This window comes from Eublepharis macularius, chromosome 9 (genome assembly GCF_028583425.1).
Source record: "Eublepharis macularius isolate TG4126 chromosome 9, MPM_Emac_v1.0, whole genome shotgun sequence".
Lineage (NCBI taxonomy): Eukaryota > Metazoa > Chordata > Lepidosauria > Squamata > Eublepharidae > Eublepharis > Eublepharis macularius.
In genome coordinates, this window is record NC_072798.1 from 102598537 (window position 1) to 102621381 (window position 22845).

A 22845-nucleotide genomic window follows, 5' to 3' on the forward strand; every position below is an offset into this window, starting at 1 on the left:
TATTTACTAATAAAATACCATAAATTTGAATCCATTGTACATTTTGAAAAGGTCTTATAGACTTAAATTATAGTTCAACAGGGGTGGCCTCATTTAGCTTCCAAGATCTGATGAAATCGGGCTAGCCTGGGCCATCCAGTTAGGGTACAGATGTATCGTACATGATGATAAAATTTCATAGTTCCTGACTTTTTGCAAATTTCTCTCATCTGCCCATCACAAAGCTGAGACTAGGGTTCATATTGTTTCCTCTGTAACTGTCTTCATCTCCAATTATGTTTTCTTTATTACAGGGTACAAAGATACATCAGCTAATGTCACTGCAGCAAGTTGCAGCTTGACCTTCATTTCCTTGTTTACTGCTGGATATTAGATAATGAAACATAACAGCGTTGTTTTCTGGCTCAACACAACATAAACCCTGCAAGTGTGAATTTACACTGAGGGTTTCTCAGTCTAATTATATTAGCATAAGAATTTCCTGATCCATCAAAATACTTGTCCAAGTATACTTGTCAATCCCATTATAGTCCATGTGACAGAATACATTTACATCTCTTTTGTTCAGGCATTACGATTTTTACAATCCAACAATGCATAAGGGGAGATTCTGCAATTCTGTTGTTATGCATTGCCTTTTTGTGTGAATACAACATGTGTATTTTCTACCTTTGGTATACATAATCAAAACCTGAGATTTTTGAAGATGTGTTTGTGAATAATAATGTTGTATTGCCCTATTTACACAGGATGGTTAACTACATGTGTTAGGACTATCACAGGTCAACTTGCTTTCTCATTACATTGGAGCACCAAAATCATAATAATTTAATAGAGCTTCAGTGGGATGACTTTATTTCCTTCAAATGTTAAGCATCAGCTTACCTGATTTCCACTTTGATCTTTTGTTAAATTGAAGACAGGCAGAGTTCCAGAAATGACCAAGCCAAGTTCCTAGAAAATGATCATAAGGACATCTATCCATATTTTGTGCCAAAACAGAAAAATTCAAGCGAAAATGATTCACTAAAATGTGGTTAATAGATCAGACCAAAAAGGTTTTTTTTTAATGTGCCCTTTTCTCCTTTAGTGTTCATGCGTGCACACTAAAAACGAGCTAGGAGAAAATTGCCTCCAAAGGGGCGGTTTTCACTGACCTCCGTTTCAACACGCACTGGGATTCCTCTGTGAAGGGGCATTGTGGGAACATATGTATCTGCTTCCCCAGCTGGCCTCCTTACAGCTGGGGAAGGAGGACCCTGTGCCTCCTTTCCCAGCTGGCCAAGTGAGCAAGGCAAGGGGGTGGCAGGTGAAAGTTCCCCCACCCCAGGCGGGGTGATGGCAAGCCGAGCGTTCAAAGCAATAGACAGAAAAGAAGGCCTTGAAGAGAGGCCTTGAGAATGGACTGCCATTGTCACTACTGCCATGTATTTTATTTACTTTATTTATATCCCACCTTTCTCTCCAATGGGAATCTAAGGTGGCTCACATTGTTCTCCTCTCTGCCATTTTACCCTCACAACAACCTTGTGAAGTAGGTTAGGCTGAGAGTGTATGCCTGGCCCATGGTCACCAGTGAGCTTCCATGGCACTGGAGATTTGAACCTGGTTCTCCTAGTACCTAGTCCAACACTAAAACCGCTACACCACACTAGATCACTGTAAGTTAAAAGAGAAGACATAGCTACTGTTGGTGAGTATTGGCACCCAGGTATGCTTTTCACAATCGAGTCTTGAATTCTGGGAGGGTGAGAGCTTGGTTTCTAAAAAACTTTGGGAGGGCTCTTTTTTTTCAAACTGGTGCCATCCCTAGTAACAACCTATTCCCTAACCTTCAATGCTGTAATGGCAATAGACCCTTAGAACTGAAAAAAGATTAATTTCTGGGTGTTTGTTATTTGCCTTGGACATATTCATGCAATTTCTTTTTCCTTTATTACCCAGGGAAGGCTAAGACACCTTCTGGGTTTTTTTTGGAATTCATTAACATGGGAAACAGTGCAATGATTATGCATTGCTTTTTGGTGTGATAAGCCCGGTCTATAACCTTTCTCCTCTCCTAGTACATTCCTGTATTATCACTGATATTTAAGAACAGGATGTGTAGGAAGATATAAACTTTCTCCATGACATTTCTAGTAAGTGGGTCATCAGCAACCAAGGAAGAGTAGTCAATGAACTTCTGACCATCAGAATTCTAACACAAAAGATTGATCTACACTGACACACACAGCTCAGAAGGGACTGATTACATTTCCTACATACCCCCCCCCCAAATTTGTTGTACTATTATTCTTTACCAGAAGAGGTGGATCAAATGATCAGCTGGGCATGTGGAAGTGTATGACCTGGAGGACACACACTACAGCATCGAATGTAGCATACATAGGTCAACTTTATCTCCTCTAATTGGCAAAGCTTTTGACAGGAATAGGTGGTTGCCATTTCCTGTCCCGGTTTCTACTTTCCATGTTTTCACTGATAAAATGAGAAGGCAGGAAGCTGTTGAGTTGAATTATGCTCCCTTGACAATTGCAGGCTGAAAATTCTTATTCAGATGTCAAATGAAATGAGTTTGTAGCAGGCCCATGGAGGCCAGAGCGTTTTCGTGGTGAACATGTTCAGACAACACAACCAACCTCTGCTGGCTCATGAGCAAGAGAAACTCAACTTGTTTGCACTGAAATCTTCCTGGCTTGGAAAGCCTTACCTCAAACTCCAGTTCACGGTGAGCTCAAGATCCTGGGCAAATTGGAGTTTTGTTTCCTTCGTGCAAATCAGGGTCCTAAATTGAGATTGGAAGATTTGTATTCACTTACTGTGAAGCTTCCTTTCTCGGTGGTCCAGAAGTGGGGCAGTCCTTACTTTTGGGATATAGCTCCTCTACGAAGGCAGGGTCAGTCAGCTGATTTTGATCCCGGAGGGGAGGGGCTTGTCCCTGGAATCACCAGTCTGTTCCCAAGCCCTGACTCCCCATCACGATTCCAAGAGGGAAAATAATAACTCCCTTCATTTTTTTTTAATAAGTAGAAAGGTCCCTCCCTTGAATCCACTGCGAGGAAGACTATCGTCCTAACTCTTCATCCAATCCAATCCTAGAAGCCACCCTGCAATAAACTTGGGTGGGCAGGACTGCCCCATTCCTGGACCACCGAGAAAGAAAGCTTCATGGTAAGTGAATACAAATCTTCCATTCTCCGGTGGTCCTAGGAGTGGGGCAGTCCTTACTATTGGGACATACAAGAGCAGTGTGCCCCAGGGTGGTTAGTCCAGCTTCCAGGCCTAGAGGGTGTGTTGTAGTACCCTCCTGCTGAAGGTAATCTCTGGGGAGGACAACTTATCTATCCTAAATTTCTTGATAAGAGAATATACTGATTTCCATGTGACCACTTTATTGATCGTTTCTAATGACTAAAGGATTTATAGGCTGCCTGTGAGGCTGTTTCCCTTAGTGAGTGCACCCTGACATCTATGGGCATCCCCAGACCTCTGGCTCGACATGCCAGAATTGCGTACCCTCTGCTTTACTTAGCCAAGAAAAGGACACTGTGTCCCAAGAAGGACTTCCTACAAACACACAACTAGCGTCCCAGACTGCCCAAGTGGAATCTCACATCTCTACGTATATCAAGGTAGTGAGGGTTTTTTTCCCTTTCTTCCCATGCTTTGGGTTAGGTTAGAAGGAGGGAAGTACCGTCTCTCCTGTTCTATGAATACATGGAGTTCACCTTTGGAAGAAAGTTGTTTTTGTTCATAGCATCTTGGAGGAAAGGGCACGGCTCTCTATCTACTGCTAGTAACTGCCATTCTGATACTTGCCTAGCTGATTTTATTCTCATCTGAAAGATGGCTTTAAAGGTCAGTTCCTTTAGGGGACATGAGGTCATAGGCTCAAGGCATCTTTTGTATAATGCTCTCAATACCAGATTAAGATTTCACGTAGGAAAAAAACAGCGAATCCTTGGAAGATTCGACAATGAAGTCCTCTTTTAGAATCCATTGCCAAGAAGATGATATATAAGGGAACGTCCCTTCCTAGAACCCCTAATTGTTGGGATGGTGACTACCTGTTGTCTAAGGGTGCTGGTATTAAGAATTTTCTGCAACCCCTCTTGAAAGATAGTAACTTCCTAATTAGCCCCCAAAGGTTACATGACTCTATCCATGCACTCTTCTGGGAACTTGATAGGAATATTTATATGCTCTGTGGAACTCTTCCTGGATGTTAGCATAGTACCAATCATGCCTTCTGCTTAGTCCAACCCTATTAGTTGTTTGTGTTCGACCTCCACATTGTGAGGCTTGTCAGAGCTGGTCAGGGGTGTCGTATTGATCCCTGCATCAATGGGCCCTCCTTCAGTGGAGATGCCAGGGATCCATGCTTGAAAGATTCTTCAGGTTTTGAGACCATGTCTTTCTGGACCTGAAGTTTGCTCTTAGCATCACTTCTGCACTTTACTGTGTGATCTTCTGAACAGCTCTGTGCAATAGCTGTACTGTGGAAGACATACAGGACGCGTGAAGACAGCCTGCTGCTCACATCGTCTACCCCTACAGTTTGAGAGTTTCTTCTTCTTGCACCTCGTCAAAACCTGTGGTAGACCAGTTGGGGAATCTCTCTGGATAGCATCCATTCTGCTTGGTTCATTACTCTCTGGCTTAGCCAGTCCACCTCAGAATTGTCCTCTGTATAAACATATAGTGACCTGTGGGAAGATTCCACCATACCGTGTCTGATGGCTCTGAATTCCAAAAGGTCTTGTTCCTAGGCATCTATTTTATTTGACCAAATTCCTTTGGATCTAGAGGAAAAGGGACCAGGTGGCGCAGAACTGAATTCCACTGATCACAGCATCCAACACCCGCCTTTTTCTTATTATCGGCTGCCAAGGGTTTGCGAAGCATTGTAAGCATCTCCCAAACACCACTGCTCCTGCTGCCTTGGTGTAGACTCATTGAGTTCCCTTCTTTAGCCCTTTAGTATTCTGACCGGATTTGTTGAGTGAGAAGGTACTACTTTCCTCTCGATGTCTGGTCTGTTTTCCTTTATCCAGGGTTTCTCCAGACAAGTTGATATTTTTGAAAAGAACCACAGTTACTTTGGCTTTGGGGCAAATGGTCCACGTTCCAATTTCTAACCTAAGTGTTGTGCCTGGTTGCCTGAAAACCATGGTTCTTGTTGACCACAGCATAGCATATTGCCAAGGCTATTTTCTTAGTTTTGCTCTTTGGCTCTTTAAAGGAGTTTACTGCTCACTGTAGCCAGGTCTCAGACCCGAGAGAATGTGACTCTAGGAAGGAATGGAGCTGTCACCAATGCTCGGAAGGATGTAGTGGAAACTTCCAATTTTCCACGCATAGCCAGTTCAAACCACTTGATGCTGGAATCCTAGGTAGTCCGTCCTTGTCAATGGGTAGCACAAGATTAGATGCCAGATCATGCACCAATGTCAGCTTGCTCCTCTCAGTAACCCCTGGAACAAATGTATAAGACTTGGGGGGGAATAAGAGTAGTTAGTTTTGCCAGAGTTTCCCTCTTAGACCTCTACAAGTATGAGAGACTACTGGAAGGGAATCCCTGATGGGGTTATTCCTGATTCTAGGGAGGATTCTCTCCAACCCCTTAGACCTTAAGGGAGAAGACTCCAGGATCCTCATCACCTTAGGGAGTCTTCTAGGGTACGGCTCCTGAGGAAGACCTGCTAGGGAATTTTCCCGTCTTTTAACAGATCCCCTTTCTTCTTGGCTGAGGGAGAAAACTGATAGCTCAGCGCCCTCAGGTTGAAGGCTTAACCGAGATGTGTGCTCTTAATGGCCCTTGCCTCCTCTTTACTCTTGGGGGGGGGGGCTTTACCTATCTGGAGTCAGACCCCCACACTGGAATGCCTCTCTTGCCCATCTGAGAGTCTAGCCGCTAGACTATTTATTGGTGTGCCTTCAGGACCTTTTTGAATTTCTTATTTCCATCCTGGGTCATGCCAGTTCGTTTGTTCAATAGTAACTATGGCTGCGACTATGTAAATAGGGGGCATGTAATTTCTTTCCCCTTAGTGGTGGAAAATGTCATCCAGTCATAGTTGCCTCTGCAACACTGGTCTTTTTTGGAGGTCTCCCATTCAATTTCTAACCAAGGCCAACTCTGCTGAGGTACTGAGGTCTGATGAGATCTGCCTTGCCTGGACTAACCAAGTCAGGGGCTGTGATAAGGTCAGAATTATCATTATTCCCCCAGAACCACTAGGAAATTGAGACTGATTTACCCAAGGTCAGCCACCGAGTTCAAGCAATTATGGGACCTGAACCAGCAGGGTAATGATTCATGGCCCAGCACTTAACCACAACATTACAGCAACTCACTTCAGGCTTCCTTGCCTGGTGGATGCAAACCCCAGACCTTCTTCCTTTCACTAGTCTCTTGAGAGGCTCGGGAGTAGGCTGAGGCCTGGTAACTGGGCAAGTTTAGGTTGCAGGCTTGCACTCTCTGAGGCCTAGAAGGCGGCTAGGCCTGCCTTTGCTAACCTACCACCAGCAAATAATTTTCCAGGCATTCTTGCCTGACGGGTCCAGGCCCTTGGGCTTTTTCTCTTTCACTGGCCTGTTGAGAGGCCTAGAAGGGGCTGAGGCCTCGGAGTTTGGAAAGTCTAGGCCACAGGCCTGCATTTTTAGAGGCCTGGGAGATGGCTAATCCTGCCTTTGCAGACATTCTGCCATCCAGGCCCTTGGGCTTTTTCTCTTTCACTGGCCTGTTAAGAGGCACAGGAGGGGGCTGAGGCCTGGGAGTTGGGAAAGTCTAGGCCACAGGCTTATGCTCTTTGAGGCCTGGGAGGTAGCTAGGCCTGCCTTGGCTGACATTCTGCCACCCAGGCCCTTGGGCTTCCAAAAGGAGAAACGAAAGTGAACGCGTGCCTCACAAGTCCTGGCTGAAAGGAAAGAGAAATAAAGGAGGGCTCCCTTTTATTTAGGGTAAGCTGGCTCTGAGGCTTCGGCTACTCTTTTCTCCTCCCTCCTTCCTTTCGCTGCCCCCGTTACCCGCAGGACCAGTCTTACCATGGTTCAGTCGGGGCTGCCGGGGTTGGAGCAGGTCCTCTGCTGCTGCTGGAGGCTGCTCCTTCCAAGCCTGAGGGAGTTCCCGATAATATTGGTCTCTAGAACAGGCTACCGCAGACTCAAACACCGCACCCTCTGGCTGTCTGAGGGGGGAGGTTTCCTCTCAACCCGAAGGTGGGGAATCTCGGTGGAGTTTTGCAGTTGTGGCCGTGTAACCTTGGAGAACCTAGGGACCTCCGGCTCTAATGCTCGCTGTCGCTCCGAGCGAAATGGGGTTGGGGTAGGCAGTTGGGCCTTTCCTTTCCCCTGCAAGCTCCTCACTGCCTGTGGCGTCAGCTTCCCTGAGTACTGGGATTACAGGCATGTGCCACCACACCTGGCTCATCTCTGGCACTTTCTTCTTCACCGGGATCGCTGCGCTCTGCAGAGCGTTGCTGAAGACGTCCTGCTCGGATGGCAGGGCCAGAAAGACTGGTGATTCCAGGGACAAGCCCCTCCCCTCCGGGATCAAAATCAGCTGACTGACCCTGCCTTCGGAGAGGAGGATCTATATCCCAAAAGTAAGGACTGCCCCACTCCTAGGACCACCGGAGATTCAGTGGTTTACCTTACCATCTTAAATAGTTGCATCCTCCTAAATCTGTTCATCTGAACAGGTATATAAGGGTGACTCTATGCTTTGGATATTAGAAATCAGATTATTAACCCAGATTCTTGCAAGCAGACATCACAGCACACTGGAGCTAGATTCAAGGCTTCCCTAACCAGGGTGTTTTTGATTGGGCTCTTTGTACGAAGGGAGGAGGGAGGCTTAGGAAGCGAAACATATGAGCAGGGCAACAAACTGTGTTCACACTTTCTAGGCTGTTTGTGCTGTTTGAATGCGGCCAGATTGAGTGGACAAAAAGATGTACTACTTTAGTCATCGAAAGATTAAAGTGTGGATTATTTATTCATTTAATTATTAGAACTAACTTTCTCACTGCGACCCAACGCAGTTTTCACACAGCAAGTCAATATAATCAACAACTAGATAATTCAATGAAAAAGCCCACAATATAATCCACAGCTAGGACATTTAATGAACAAATACAATAGGGTATAGGTTGCAGAAATATGAAAACAAGCATAATTCTGAACACAGAGATAAAACATGTCTGACACAAAGTGTAAGTAATAAAACATGACATCTTTAACGACACAGAAACTACCTAGTAGGAACATGTCTACACCAGCAGACAGTACTCAGTAGAATAGTCTAAAGCCCTTGTCCCTTATCAAGGCATCTCTCAGCCATTTCTTATGGCATGGCCCTATTATCTGAGTAAAATATCCCACCTGAGTAATTCACCTTTGAATAGTTCACAGAAAGCCAGGAGAGCAGGAGCTTTCCTAACTTCCTCAGGTAGGTCATTCCATAAGATGTTAAGATATTTTAACCAATTGAGATGGACGTGAACCAGCTGATACAATGGTTGCAGAAAAGTAACTTTTTTGCCACTATCCCTGCCTCCTCATAGATCTTCCAATGAGCTCTATAGCATGCTCTATTCGATTCAGCATACATTTTCCTCCAGCATCTTTCTAGATGTCTTCCATCCCTCTTTAGATCATCCTGCTCTGTGGTGAACCACGTGGCTTGCTTCTGCCGCAAGGGTGTGCGAAGTCGGCAAGGAACAGTCTGGTCAATAGCTTCAAGGAGCTTCACGTTCCAAGCTTCCATCACAGCCTCAACAGAGTATGTGTTTGTAATTCTAAAATCCCCCAGAGCATTTTGGAATCCAGAAGGATTCACGTGCCTTTGTGGGTGGACCATTTTAGCAGCCCCCACCCCTTTTGAGGAGTGTTATGGTCATATTCACCTTTGCCCTCAGCAGGTAATGGCCAGGCCACAGTTCAGGCTGAATATCCAATCTCAAAAGAAGACCTTTCCTCAAAAGCTCAGTGCAAAAGATTAAAGTCCAAGGTGTAGCTTTTTTCATACTTGGGACCAGTCACTATCTGAGAGAGGCTGCCAAGGAAGCTATGCAGTCTTGGGCTGGCCCAGATGAAGAACATTCTGCATGGATGTTGAAGTCAGTCTAGGAGTCTTCAGTACCATGTATGAGAGCACCTCTACCGTCTCAAAAAGGGAGCTTACTGGGGAACCAGGTGACCAGTGAACACACAGGATACCTAATCGACCCTTAGTTCTCAATGTAAGGAGCATACAGTCCGTGCCAGCTACAGTACCGGAAGCCTGTGGACGTTGAAAGATTCGTGGAGTATACCTCTGCCGGAGGATCCCGTGATGGCCACAAGGATAGATGGCTTTAGAAGGGGAGTAGATAATTTCATGGACGTGAGGCCTGTCACTGGCTACTAGCCATGAGGACTGAAGGGAACTTCCACCACCAGCAGCAGCAAACCCCCGGATACCAGTGCCAAGGGGCAACGGGGGCGGGGGGTGGGATGGCCTCGGCCCTCAGGAGTCACTGGCTGGCCACTGTGTGAGACGGGATGTTGGACTGGATGGGCCACTGGCCTGATTCAGTAGGGATTTTATTTTGTTAAATCATTTGGTCCACAGTAAACTCAAGCAGAAAACTGTTTTCTTTCCACTCCACATGTCAGATAGTGACTCCACACAGTCAATGTATGGGAGAGGGAGAGAGAGAAAGAGACAAGTTCTGTTATGTGTTGTGTGGAGTGAGGGAAAGAACAGGGTGTGTCTCCCCTCCAAAGAATCTTCTCTTCAGTGTTGTATACTGAATTAAAACTTGGCACATCCACTGAGCTGCCACCATGGCTGACTAAATTACATTTCTTTATTTTAAGAAAATTCTTGCATCAAGCAACTCTGGAAAGTGCTCCTCTTTGCCACCACGGCTATTTTCTCAGGGGAGCGCTTTGCCTTCTACGCAAGTGTCAATCAGAAATTCATTAGATGTGTATGCAGGATGTCGGTAGTTCTCTGTTTCAGAGATGCATATCTTTAACCTTTATTCTGCTTGTCTGCCAACATAATATCCATCAATTGTTCTGGCAATTGCTGCTGCTTGGAATAAACTGCAGAATGTCATTCCCTTTCCCTCTTACATGGCTGCATTTGACCTGTCCTTCCTGCCTGGAACACTTTCCATTTGTCTTTGGTCAGTTTAATTATGGCCATTTCCACATGTCCTTAATGGGACGGGCCACTCACCAAACGCTGGCGGCTTTTCTCCTTTACTCCACACATCTCTGATTTCAAAACGGTAGCAGGCTGTTTGGCTTCCGTTTTTGGAGCCTTTTGGGGGACACAGGAAAGTGCAGGAAACTGTGTCCTCAGAAAAGGTGTCGAGAAAACGGAAACCAAACAGCCTGCTACTGCTTTGAAATCAGAGACGTGTGGAGTGAAGGAGAAAAGCCGCCAGCATTCGGTGAGTGGGCTGTCCCTTTGAGGATGTGTGGAAACAGCCTATGTCATCTTGCTATCAGAGCCACTGAAAATTTCTAAATGTTTGTCCTGACCTCTGAAATCTTTACAATCTGTCATGCATACCTGCCAATATTGTGTTATGCATTTTGTGCTGATCATAGCTGTTTGCTAAGGTTGTATTCTGTATAAATCATCTGAGAGTGTGTAAACTGCTAACTTACAATGCACTGAGCCAGTGGGCCTGTCTGTTATCTATCGAAAGTATTTACTTTCACTTCTGTAGCAAGTGTCCTTGGAAGCAAGCTGCGGGCAGCAAGCAATGTATCTTTTCTCAGAGACTACAATGATTTCATTCTGTACTCTGTCTAGCCTAAACTAATCAGTTCCCATGTAACTCTTTGGGGTTTTGCACCAGAATGTCAACGGACTCAAAGGGTGGGAAATTTCCCTATAATTAGTAGTGTCCATTTTTGAATAGTCACTTCTGCCAATTGCTACCTTTGGGTGAACACCTTGAACTGTATGGATCTTTAATAAAGTTGCTTCAACTGGAACACTTGTGTGTTAACTGTGGAGAACCTGAAGGGACCTAACGGCCAGGGACTGACACAATCCCTCTAAGTTTTGTCTCAGCCATATATAATAGGATAATTATTCTATCCACTGTTCATCTATATGCCATTAATCCATTCAAACCACTTTACTTTACATTATTTTATATTAAATACTTTCTTTTACTATGTCATGCCACCGTACGATCATACCAGTGCATCTAAATAGACATTGGTCCACTGCACTTGCTTGGCTTGCTGCCCAGCCAAAACCATTGGTCTTCCCAAAACATCCAAGTATTCCTGTCAAAGGAAACAAACATTGAGTCAGCTGATTCTTTAAATATCAAAAAAGCCTTCTTAAAAGGGCCATCTGTGTCTAATGTTTTACAGACATCATAATTTCTGTGGATCACGCTTGTTTTCCTAGGGCTTCATGACGGGCTTTGACTTCAGCATCTGCCTGAGCCACTCACAACCCAACATGGGGCAGAATCCCTCAGCACAGGCACATGTGGTCTACGTTCATAGGGATCCATGGACTGGGCCACTCATCCAGCTCTTCTCATCTCAGCTACATGCTACGTTAGCAGTGGGAAAGGATCCTACAGAAAAGTGGCTTCTATGACACTGTTGCAAAGGCTACCTCCAGAGAGGCATAGAAAGAACTTTTGCATACAACAAATGGGTAGCTCATAGGTTCCTTGTCACATTTTAAAAAATTATTTGACAATCTCATGAAAAAAAGGTCCGTAACAGTGCATGGTGCAAAGAGGACAGGATGGTTATTACATCAGGCACTGCATGTTAGGGGCAGAAAAAATCTGAGTCCAGTAGCATCTTAAAAGGCCAACAAAATTTTCCATGATGCAAGCTTTCATGAGTCAAAGCTCACTTTGTCAGGTAGGTGAAGTGAACTCTGATTCATGAAATCTTATACTCTGGAAAATGTTGTTGGTCTTTAAGGTTCTACTGGCCCCAAATTTTGTTCTACTACTGTAGACTATCACAGCTACCCACCCGAAACTATCTTAGGGGCAGAATGCTAGAGTAGTTGTGATCTTGGCTGATCCAAAGAACAATTAAAGAACAATGCACTGGCTTTCATTCAAGGTGTTGGCGGCTGCTTTACCAGTCGCTGCAAACATACCTGTGTGTTGATTCTTATAGCACCAATGGAAGGAATTTCATAATAGTAACCTGAAATATAAAACATTGAAATAGAATTTGGAGCTTCAGATTTTACCCCCTTAGAAGAACAAAAGACAGGCTAATACTAGAACTGTGTGGATAGGGCCAATGGAACTGGTCGTTCCTGACCTGTCCTGTGCTATCGTTACTTGTCTGAAAAAAAAGGGCAAGAACCAGGTAGAAATGAACCAAGTGATTAGTTTGCTCGTATCACAGGTATAGTGTTAACAGTGCATGGAACTACTGAACTACCAAGTTTACAATTATGGCTGGGCATACCTACCATATTGTCTAACCTTCTTTTTTGCTACTGAGGACAGGGCCAGCAGTGTTGCCTAGCCGGCAGAAGGTGCAGAGACTGGTGGATTTCCCAATCAGATGGGACACTAGAGGACATGAGTTGCTTGAGTATTTCTAGTGCTATGCTCATATCCACATTATGTTGAAACACTACTTTGAACCTCAAAGCCATCCCTCACTGTTGACAGTCAAATCTCAGGCATTTATCTAACATCCTAATGCCCAGCACTTCTCCAGGTTGTTTCCCAAAAAGGAGGAGGAGGCTCAGTGTCCTTAATCTACAGTGATGCGATAAAGGAACACCAACACACAATACCTTTATTTTGACAGGCCATCCATTGTATGGGTCCCTTGTCATAATTATGTTGACCAACAGAAAATGTAAAGACACGAACCTAGAGAAAGTCAAAAGAGTAGATGAATACAAATGACCCCAGCACACACTACCCCCCCCCCCCCCGAAATCAGCAAATAAATATATAGAACAAATATATAAAAAAGAAAAAAAATGTTACAAGTTGGGACAAGAGATCCAGTTCTGTGCTCACCGGATAAAAGACATCAGGCTTAAAACAGAAACTAAGCAGAGCGCTATACATGATTAAGCAAGAAACAAACTTATCTAAACGCCATGTAGATATCCAATGTGGACAATCAAGATCCACTTGGCAAATTCAGCTTTACACTGGCAATTAACAATTCAGTCTTTTAGGGGAAACAATAACATTGAATTGTAAACAAGGGATGTTGTTTGCAAAGATTTTTGGTAATGGCAAGGAAGTACTGGCCCCTTGGAGATTACTCGGAAAGGAGAGGCAAGTGCTCACCTATTCTGCGAGAGAGGCATGCTCCCCCCCCTCTTAAACCGTCACTCCCCCACCCCCACCACGTCCACTCCCAGCCATCAAAGATACAGGAATCAAATAATGAACATAGATGGGTCAACCAGCTTTAAGAATTCATGTGGACACACATTACACTGAACATACATACAACCTGCATGGACATGCATCCACTTGTTTGTTAGAAACAGCCAAAGGGTTAGTACACTGTACAAATGAAACCAGGGACCAGTACATGGAAAAATGTGGGGTTTCAATCACTTATTCAGCTGTACGTGTGTTGTATGTAACGTATTACTCAATGCATGCGTAAAAAACAAGCATACAGTGTACATGGATTGTATGTTCATTCTCTGATACTCGTGAACTGGGCTTCTGTGTACAGTGTACAATCGATTTTTTAAAAATACATGCTCTGAGTAATTCTCATGTTACATTCAATGCATCTACAGCTCAAGATGTGATACAAACCTCAGATTTATCCAGGCACTGGTCCCCCGTTTCAAGGGAAAGTGCTTTTTTTTTTTAACAAACAGATGTTCATGCAGGATGTGTGTACATGCAGGACGTGTGCATGTTCTCTGTAACATGAGAACAGGGCAGGCATCTGACAAAGAGAACTTGATTCTCGAAAGCTTATGCTAAAATAAAATTGGTTAGTCTTAAAGGTGCTACTGGACTCTTTTTGATAGTCCTACTACTATACCAATTAATATACCTCCTAATGTTATTCTGTAATCATGGAAAAGATATCAACTTCACCGAAGGGCTTAAAATCTTTCACTCTTACTTACAATAATTAAAAGCGAATTATATTTGGTATCACAAAAGCAGAAATTATCAGTAGCACTCTGCTGGCCACAGGGAAAAGCAAGTCTGCCAAGCTGTTCTGTATCTCGTTACTGCCACCTAGTGAAACAGCTAGGATCTCTCGGGTTTCTGTTTCTCCATTCACGTAAAAATAAACAGGATAGCATCAGTTCAGAAGCAAAGACTTAAATAATTTTATTCCAGCAGAAGTTTTGGGGGGCAAGAGTCCACTTAGTAAGACAAAACGAATGCCTCGCTTTGCATCTGACGCAGGGAGCTCTAGTCAGTACCTGCTTCTCCTGGACTAAAATTTAGACTTTCAAGTGCCACTTGTTTGTTTTTACTGCAAGAGATGCCCTGCTGGAATTATTGCCATGGAAGATGCTCCGTTATTTCAGTGGAAAGTACAAGGAAGACGTAAAAGCCAGTCGCATTTTAATTATCAACTTTCTTCACAAAAATCAAATCAAGTTACCCGAGAAAGACACAATTTTAGTTGAGTTTAATAATGTCAAAAGATTCTCTCTGTAACACTAGGCAGACTCCTATAATTTTCTTCTAGTTGTTGGCAACTATGGCCCTGAACATCAAATGCAGCCACTGGCAAGTTGACAGCTGCCCCCCTCAGCTTCTTCCCTTATATCTCACTCCCTTCCAGCCATGCCACCTGCTGCCCATCCCTGTGGCTTGCTCTCCATCTCCCACCCAGCCATGCTGGGTTATGGCCAGTGACCCATCTAGACTAGCCTGCTGCTTCACACCGTCACCAATTCGATGCCCTGGATGGCCCCCAACCCAGGCACATGTGCCAAAGTCCCCCTTAGCCTCTCAAATGCTGTTAGGCAGAGATGCCTCTGGACACGAAGTCACCGTGGCTAGGAGCCACTGGTGGACCTCTCCTGGCTTCCACCTGATTCACAAGGTGGGAGGGGGCAGAACTCCTGTTCCTTCTCCCCCACTGACAGCTTCTGCTCCTCCTTCCCTGCCTGCAGAGGAAAGGCAGAGGTGGCAGGCTGGGGTTAGCGGCAGGATCTGCAGCAGCCCTGCTCAGCTGCCTCTTCCCCTCCTCTCCCCACTCACTGAAGGTCTGCATTGGCTGCACAAATGGAGACAACGTGGTTTTCACATTTCCCTACACACCTGGCAGGTCTGCAGAAGAACAGCCCCTCTCTGAACCTGGCCCCCTTCTCTGGGCCTACCAGCCTACATGGGGTTCAGGCTCAGCATTAAAGATAAGGGCACCTTTGAGTGCTACAGGGAAGTGTCAAAAGTAGATACTACAAGACACTCCAGTCAACTTTTGGATATCCAAAGCCGCTCTGAGGCATGCCTTTGGGAGGCAGGTTTTAGGAAGAGCGTGCCCCTTTCTCCAAGGAGCAAAAGGCGCCATATGTGTGCCTCCATTCCTCATCCTGACTAACATTTCTGCAGAGACAAGAACCCCCGGCAGCAGAAGTTCAGGGGGCATCTGCCCTGCTGTGAGAGGAGGGGGTACCAGATAATTGTGCTCCACAGGTGGAAATCCTTGTGCCTTTGGGAAGTTAGTCTGGCTCCAATCACAGAATCACAGAGTTGGAAGGGGCCATACAGACCATCTAGTCCAACCCCCTGCCCAGTGCAGGATCAGCCTAAAGCATCTCTGACGAGTATTCATCCAGCCTCTTCTTGGAAACTGCCAGTGAGGGGGAGCTCACCACCTCCCTAGGCAGCTGATTCCACTTTTGAACTACTCTGACCGTGAAAAAGTTTTTCCTAATATCCAGTCGGTACCTTTGTGCATGTAGTTTTAGCCCATTGCTTCGCGTCCTACCCTCTGCTGCCAACTGGAACAGCTCCCTGCCCTCCTCCAAATGACAGCCTTTCAAATATTTAAAGAGAGCAATCATGTCCCCCCTCAACCTCCTCTTCTCCAAACTAACAAATCCTTTATCTTCACAGCAACCGTGTGAGGTAGGTATGTGTGTGAGAGAGAAGCGCTTGATCTAGGTCCTCCCAGCAAACTTCATAGCAGAGCGGGGAGTTGCACTCAGGCCTCCCAGATCCCGGTCTGACACGCTAATGCCCATATCAAACTAGTTGTCACTGCTATTTGTGCCCACGTAAATCCCCAAAGCAGCAAAGAGATCACAATTTATAATATACGACTATCTCAAGTTTTATGAATGGACAACGGCAAATGAAAATGCCCTAAAACGGTTAAGTCAGATCAGTGGAGATACAACAGCAAGCAGAGTCCCCTTCACATTTTAATCTGCTTCAGAGGCCCAAAGGTTTATTGTTTCCCCCCCTACATAATCCCATATATAAAGGCCTGCCCAGTGACAGCTCACTACATTCAACCTGAGGCAGAGGGCTGTAGCTTACGATGAAATCAAGTGTTTTTGGCCTTTAAAGTACCACAAGGTTCCCGTTTGTATCTGCAGGAGCAAGGAACTCTTCTGTTTGCTGCCAGAAGACCTGGGGGGACAATGCTGATCACATCTCTTTGGGAAGGAGATCCCACAGTTTGCAGGACGCAGCTGAAAATGGCCCCTCTCCCCCTCTCCAAGTCTCGGTAATTCAGATATCAGGTAAGGTTGGTTCTTCCAACAAGGCATATCTGATCTCAATGGTCATTGATCTGGTATACAAAATGGTAAAGAATCCAGTAGCACCTTTAAGACTAACCAACTTTATTGTAGCATAAGCTTTCAAGAACTACAGACTAACACAGCTAATTCCTCTGGATCTGGTATACAAAGTAATTGGTCTGAAATTTGTTTCCACTTTACGATCGTAATGCAGGGAGCTCTTGCAGACTAATTGGGTTAGACGTGGCCACAAACAGACTAAAAAGACCCCCAAATAGAAGTACCCAGGACGGCGGGATCTCTCTTTCACAGGACCCCCCCAGCTACAGTTCTTTTGAAATTAAGAATGTTACAAGCCCATCTCTCATGACAGAATAGTGAAAGGGGTCCCTGCTGGAAGAAGAAACATGCGATCCAGTGTGGAGTAATGGTTAGAGTGGACTTGGATCTAGAGACCCAGGTTCGAAACTCCACCCTGCCACTGAAGCTTGTGGGGTGACCTGGGGCCAGTTACACCCTCTCAGCCTAAAACTACCTTACAGGGTTGTCATGAGGATAAAATAGAGAAGAATGACATAAACCTCTTTGGGTCCTCATTGGGGATAAAGTAAATAAAGTAATAAAGTAAAATAATATAAAAATAAACACTTTGCAGTGGCAGAGACTAATGGCTGCAAATTTCCTCAGCTATATGCCAGTTAAATTTCCAGGGCTTAACTGTATTATCCCCACCCACCACCCACCCCGGCCATTAATTCAAGTGCAAAAAAACCTGAAGCAGGGAGAAGCTCGTGCAACGAAGGTTTCCAAGAGAAAAATTAATACTCCATATGTATCATTCTCGTCTTGCCTTGCTTCTTGCGAGTTCCTGTGCTGTACAAAATATTTGATGAAGGGAAAGGGGAATGAAAATTAGGAAAAACTGCAGTGGTGCTTGTAGCGCCCAGAGAAAGAAAGCCAAAGGTAACTTTTGACAGGGATCGGAAAGAGCCGCATCGCCACTCCCGGCATCCATCTCTGCATCCATCCTGGCCTACCGCTTGCCCCCTTATTCATTCCTTCCCCTTTCAGCTTCCTACCCTCATTTCTTTTATCTTGGCAGCTCAAAGCCTCTGATGGCAATTAAATGCTTTCTAACGTCAATGGGGTCCTGCTGGAAGAAGCAAGAAAAGACCACAGGAAACCCTAATTCACAATTCAATCCTAAGCAGAGTTACTCCAGTCTAACCCCATTGCCTTCAGTGAGCTTAGACGGGGGTAACTCTTCTTAGGACTGCACTGTTAGTGGCAGGGCCCATTTGCCGGATACCTTCACCTTGGCAATTGTCATTTACGTCAAGATTCTGTCTCATTTCTTAATGGGCAAGTTTCAAAAATATACCATAATAACACAAAAATGATTTAAAAGGAGGGCAGGCCCTGAAGCACAACATTAAATGATATGGGAGGAAATTGCTACGGATCTCATTTAACAACCTTTCTCTTTCTCTCTCTCTCTCTCTCTCACACACACACACACACACTCACACAAACATTAACTTGAGTATCGTGTTAAGTATTATCCCTGTGTCCTTCATTACGATAGCAGAAAATCAAATAGCTGGGCAAATTATATTGGCATGCTGTATTGAAACATTTACTGCACAGGATTAATATCGCTCAACTCTACAGACTTAATTTAGATAATGGCTTCCTATCTCGAAATGTCCTTCCTATGTTCCTCCCTGTTGCCCGAAAGATGAATTTGACTGATAACATTCCTGTCCGAGGAGCTCAGTGTCAGGTCCTTGAAACAGGTTATGACACTGAGCTTAAAGCTGTACATTATGAAAAATCAGGCATGTGCTTTTGAAATTAACTGACCAAAATATGAACCAAACCTACTTAATTCTTCAATATCTTGATTGTACCTAATGAGATGGCTAAAAAAATAATGGCAAAAGAGTGGAAATGGCTTACATTGTTCTCCTTTCCTCCATTTTATCCTCACAACAACCCTGTGAGGTAGGTTAGGCTGAGACTATACAACTGGCCCAAGGTCACACAAGACGCTTCCACAGCAGAGTGGAGATTCGAACCCAACTCTCCCCGACCCTAGTCCAGCAGTCAAAGTATTGTAACCAATAGGGTAAGTAAAAGAAGAGTGATGAAGACAGGGTAGATTAACACAGGGCAAAAACATCCAGACAAGTAGCTGGCTGGGATACAATAACGACCCCCAGCGTCACGGTCTTTACTGGGCATCTAGCTCTGCATCTGTACCTGGTTCCTTTCAGGTCAGACTTTTCACCCTCACCTTGGGGTGAGGGACCAGCTCTCTCTCACAGCAGCCTCACAGCCACTCAGCTTCAGGGAATGAAGACCCTTCCTTCTGTGTGAGGGTCCTATATGCGTCCTGCTTTTTCAATAGCAATTGGCTCCTGCTTTCCCCTCCATTTCCCTGAGTCCAGTCCTGAAGCCTGGAGGGTGCCTGGGAAAGGTAAGTCAACAGGGAAATGTACAGCAAGACCTGAGGGCCGGGCCTGAGGGAAAGGCTGTCTTGAGGCTTACGGGTCACTCCATTCCTCAGCCTCATCAGGCCTAAGATCATGACACACGGGAAGACAGAAACTGAAACTGGACTAATCCTACCCCGCCCCGCCCCCTCCTAAAAGGCAGTATGCCTGCCGTGCAATGAATGAACATTTTGCTTGTAGCCTCTGGAAGGCAGGTAGCTGCAGACTGACGGGGGAGGGGGCAGCAAATGCTTCCCCCTCCCAGGATAAGGCAATGAGGACATTTCTGAGATCTCTTCCTCTCTCTACACAAGAAATCAGTGAAAGAAGAAATTTCTTACTGTCCTTCAGATGTCAGGCTAAAAAAAATATTTTATTTATCCAGGTTTTAAACTGTTTTTAGCTATTTTAGCCAGAGCACTAGTCTACAGATATCATTTTGGGCTGCTGATTGTTATTTTATGGTGTCATTATGTCCCTGGCTTTAAAAAAATAATTTTCATGTTATTTTTATGATTTTATAGTGTTGGTTGTTGTGGGTTTTCCGGGCTGTATCGCCGTGGTCTTGGGATTGTAGTTCCTGACGTTTCGCCAGCAGCTGTGGCTGGCATCTTCAGAGGTGTAGCACCAAAAGACAGAGATCTCTCAGTGTCACAGTGTGGAAAAGGTGTAGGTCATTTGTCTCTACTCAGGAGGGGTGGGGTTGAGCTGAGTCATTAGCATTCCACACCCTGGGAAACTCTTACAGGATGACTCAGCCCAAACCCACCCCTCCTGAGTAGATACAAATGATCTGCCAACATCTTTTCCACACTGTGACACTGAGAGATCTCTGTCTTTTGGTGCTACACCTCTGAAGATGCCTGCCACAGCTGCTGGCGAAACGTCAGGAACTACAATGCCAAGACCACGGCAATACAGCCCGGAAAACCCACAACAACCATCGTTCTCCGGCCGTGAAAGCCTTCGACAATACATTTTATAGTGTTGTTTTTACTTTGTGAACCCCCTTCAGCAGCTCTCTGGATAGACTGCATTTACATCTTCTCATTCATCCTAATTGGGTTAAGGCAGCAGCAGCAGCAGCAACAGAAGAGTTAGAGGCAGAAATGTATCTCTCATTGAAATAAACGCAAACAAAGAGCATACTGAAGAATCCAAAGAGGTATAACAATAATAGGGAAAAGAAGATGAAAGGAGAAATGTATTCAATATGTATACTAAAAGCATGGAGTTTATGATTTCATACTGTGAGGTATATTTCTTTTATACAAAAAATGGGGAGAGAATAATGCTGTTCTTCATATAATGTGAGAACTTGCATTTTGTGACTTTGTGCTGTCCACACTTGTAATTAAATCTTCATCAGCATTAACTTTAAGAACGCCACGCGCTGACAGCAGGTGTCAATAGAAGACCATTTTCTTAATACAGTGGAAGGAATGCAGACTGAAGCATGCATCCCCCCCCCCCCCGCTTTTCCCTCCACATAAGTAAATCCAGTCTTTCTGGGAGATTGTGTGCCCAATACAGACTCTGAAATTAAAGGTATTTCTTTAACCCCCTCCTTTACTCTTATACTGAATCAGTCCCGTGGTCCATCAAGCTCAGTACTGTCTACTCAGATCAGCCATGGCTGTCCAGGGTCTCAAGTCAAGGTCTTTTGTATCACCTGCTACTTGTCCCTTTAACTGGTGATGCTGAGGATTGCACCTGGGGCCTCTACCGCTGAGCCACAGCCCCTCCCCACTTTGATCTGTATCCCTGGACCATGGCTGGTTGCATGAGAGCAAACTCTTTCTGCTTTCTTCACAAAAGTCAAGTCAACAGAGTGTATGGTATACAGAAAAGCGGTAGCTTCCCATAGTCAGAAGAGCCCTTGACCCCATGCATGCTCTTCAGCCAGGACTCCAGTTATAGCTACAGAATCATGAGTAACTCAGGGAAGCCATTTTTATTTTTCTTCTTTTCCTGTTTCTAGGCAATGTCTGAGCCACTCCTCAGTGCCTTTCCGGTAGCAGGAGACATATTTTCAAAATTATCTAGAACAGGAATCGGTATCTTTAAGAGCCTGAGTAGTATAGTGCTTAAAGCACTGGATTAGGATCTGGGTTCAAATCCCTGCTCTGTCATGAAGTTCACTGGGTGACCTTATAACATTTGATTTATATATCGCCGTTCAGGACAACTGAATGCCTACTCAGACCAGTTTACAAAGTGTGCTATTATTATCCTCATCACAATCACCCTATGAGGTGGGGGGTTGAGAGAGCTTTGAAAGAGCTATGACTGACTGACCCAAAGTCATCCAGCTGGCTTTGAGTGGGGAATCAAACCTGGTTCTCCAGATTAGAGTCCTGCCGCTCTTCACCAGTACACCAAACTGGTTCTCCAGTCATTTCCTCAGACGAACCTACCTGACAGGGTTGTTATGAGAATAAAAGGGAGGAAGGGAATACGATGCACCCCCCCCCCCCAACCATGAGAGGGATAAAATAAGTGATGTCTCATTATTCACAGGTTATGATGACAGACAGATATCCCAGCTGCTTCTTGTATTTAAAAACTATGAGAAAGGAATGCTGAAAGCAGCCCTAAGATTTATTACATGGAAGCAAGATAACGGCCTTCCACGTTATGTCTGCACAGTAGAGATGGGCAGAAACTGGGGGGGAAATGAACTGTGCAGTTCGTGGTTTGTCGCATTTCATGAACCACAAACTTTCACGAACCTGCCCCGGTTTGCGAACTGGTTGGTTTGGTTTGTGAAAACATCACATCCAGGTCAGCAAATCATCACTTCCGGGCCAGCAGAAGGCCACTTCCGGGTCAGAAGAAGGTCTGCAGGAAGTCCATCCCATTGCCTAGGAAAGTGATTGATCGGTGCAAGGCTGTCTGCAGTGACGAACCAAAAAACAAACCAAACAAACCAGCCTAAAGTTCATGGCAGTTTGTCAGAAATGGGCTCTGATGAACCGCTGGTTCGCGAACCACGAACCGGCCCAGTTCATCATGAACATTGAGTCATATTTCATTTCGTGCCCATCTCTACTACACAGATATTCAAGCACAGACATCGCTTGCCGCAGTGGCCAAACGTATATAAAATACCACACAAACCACCTCCTGCCACCTATCCCGGGTACAACACCTACAAACTCAGTTACTTGCCTTAGTAAGGTCCCACAACAAGGAAAAAATGTATTTCAGCTGACAAAAATACAAACCACATTTCAGCTTGATTGGATGCGGAATAGCCAAGATTTTTCTAATAATATAAGCCTCATGACCTACACAGCCCGTCAATTCACTACAGTAATTAATAGCTTCTCTTTAGCCCAGCACTTAAAGGTTAAGGGAGGGATTTTCTGTGCTGGAACAAAAACTAATGATGACATTTGCTATGGCCTAAGCCAGTATATTGAAAGTAATAATAATAAATGGCTTCCAAGCTCTATTAATAATCTCATCTCTGCGTTTTGTATATTCAAAATAAAGACACACAATGAACACCATGTTAGCTCTCCAACTAACAAACCACAGCCTTTAACAAAAACTTCTTACCAGAACAGCCCCCCCCGCCCGCTGCCTCAAAATTTGGAAGATAAAGATGAAACTGCTAACTGGTTTTTGATATCT

At 44.8% G+C, this 22845-nt stretch overlaps 1 protein-coding gene across 2 annotated transcripts in view; it reads right to left on the reverse strand.

Annotated features, from left to right (window-relative positions):
* CACNA2D1 (calcium voltage-gated channel auxiliary subunit alpha2delta 1) overlaps positions 1-22845 on the reverse strand; it is a 565021-nt gene that overhangs the window by 79421 nt on the left and 462755 nt on the right. For both annotated transcript variants that reach the window (XM_054989047.1, XM_054989046.1), the window contains exons 13-16: positions 12806-12884; positions 12149-12198; positions 11212-11301; positions 886-954 (exon numbers count right to left, since the gene is read on the reverse strand). In XM_054989047.1, coding sequence (XP_054845022.1) covers positions 886-954; positions 11212-11301; positions 12149-12198; positions 12806-12884 — 288 coding nt within the window. The remainder of the gene's footprint in view (positions 1-885; positions 955-11211; positions 11302-12148; positions 12199-12805; positions 12885-22845) is intronic.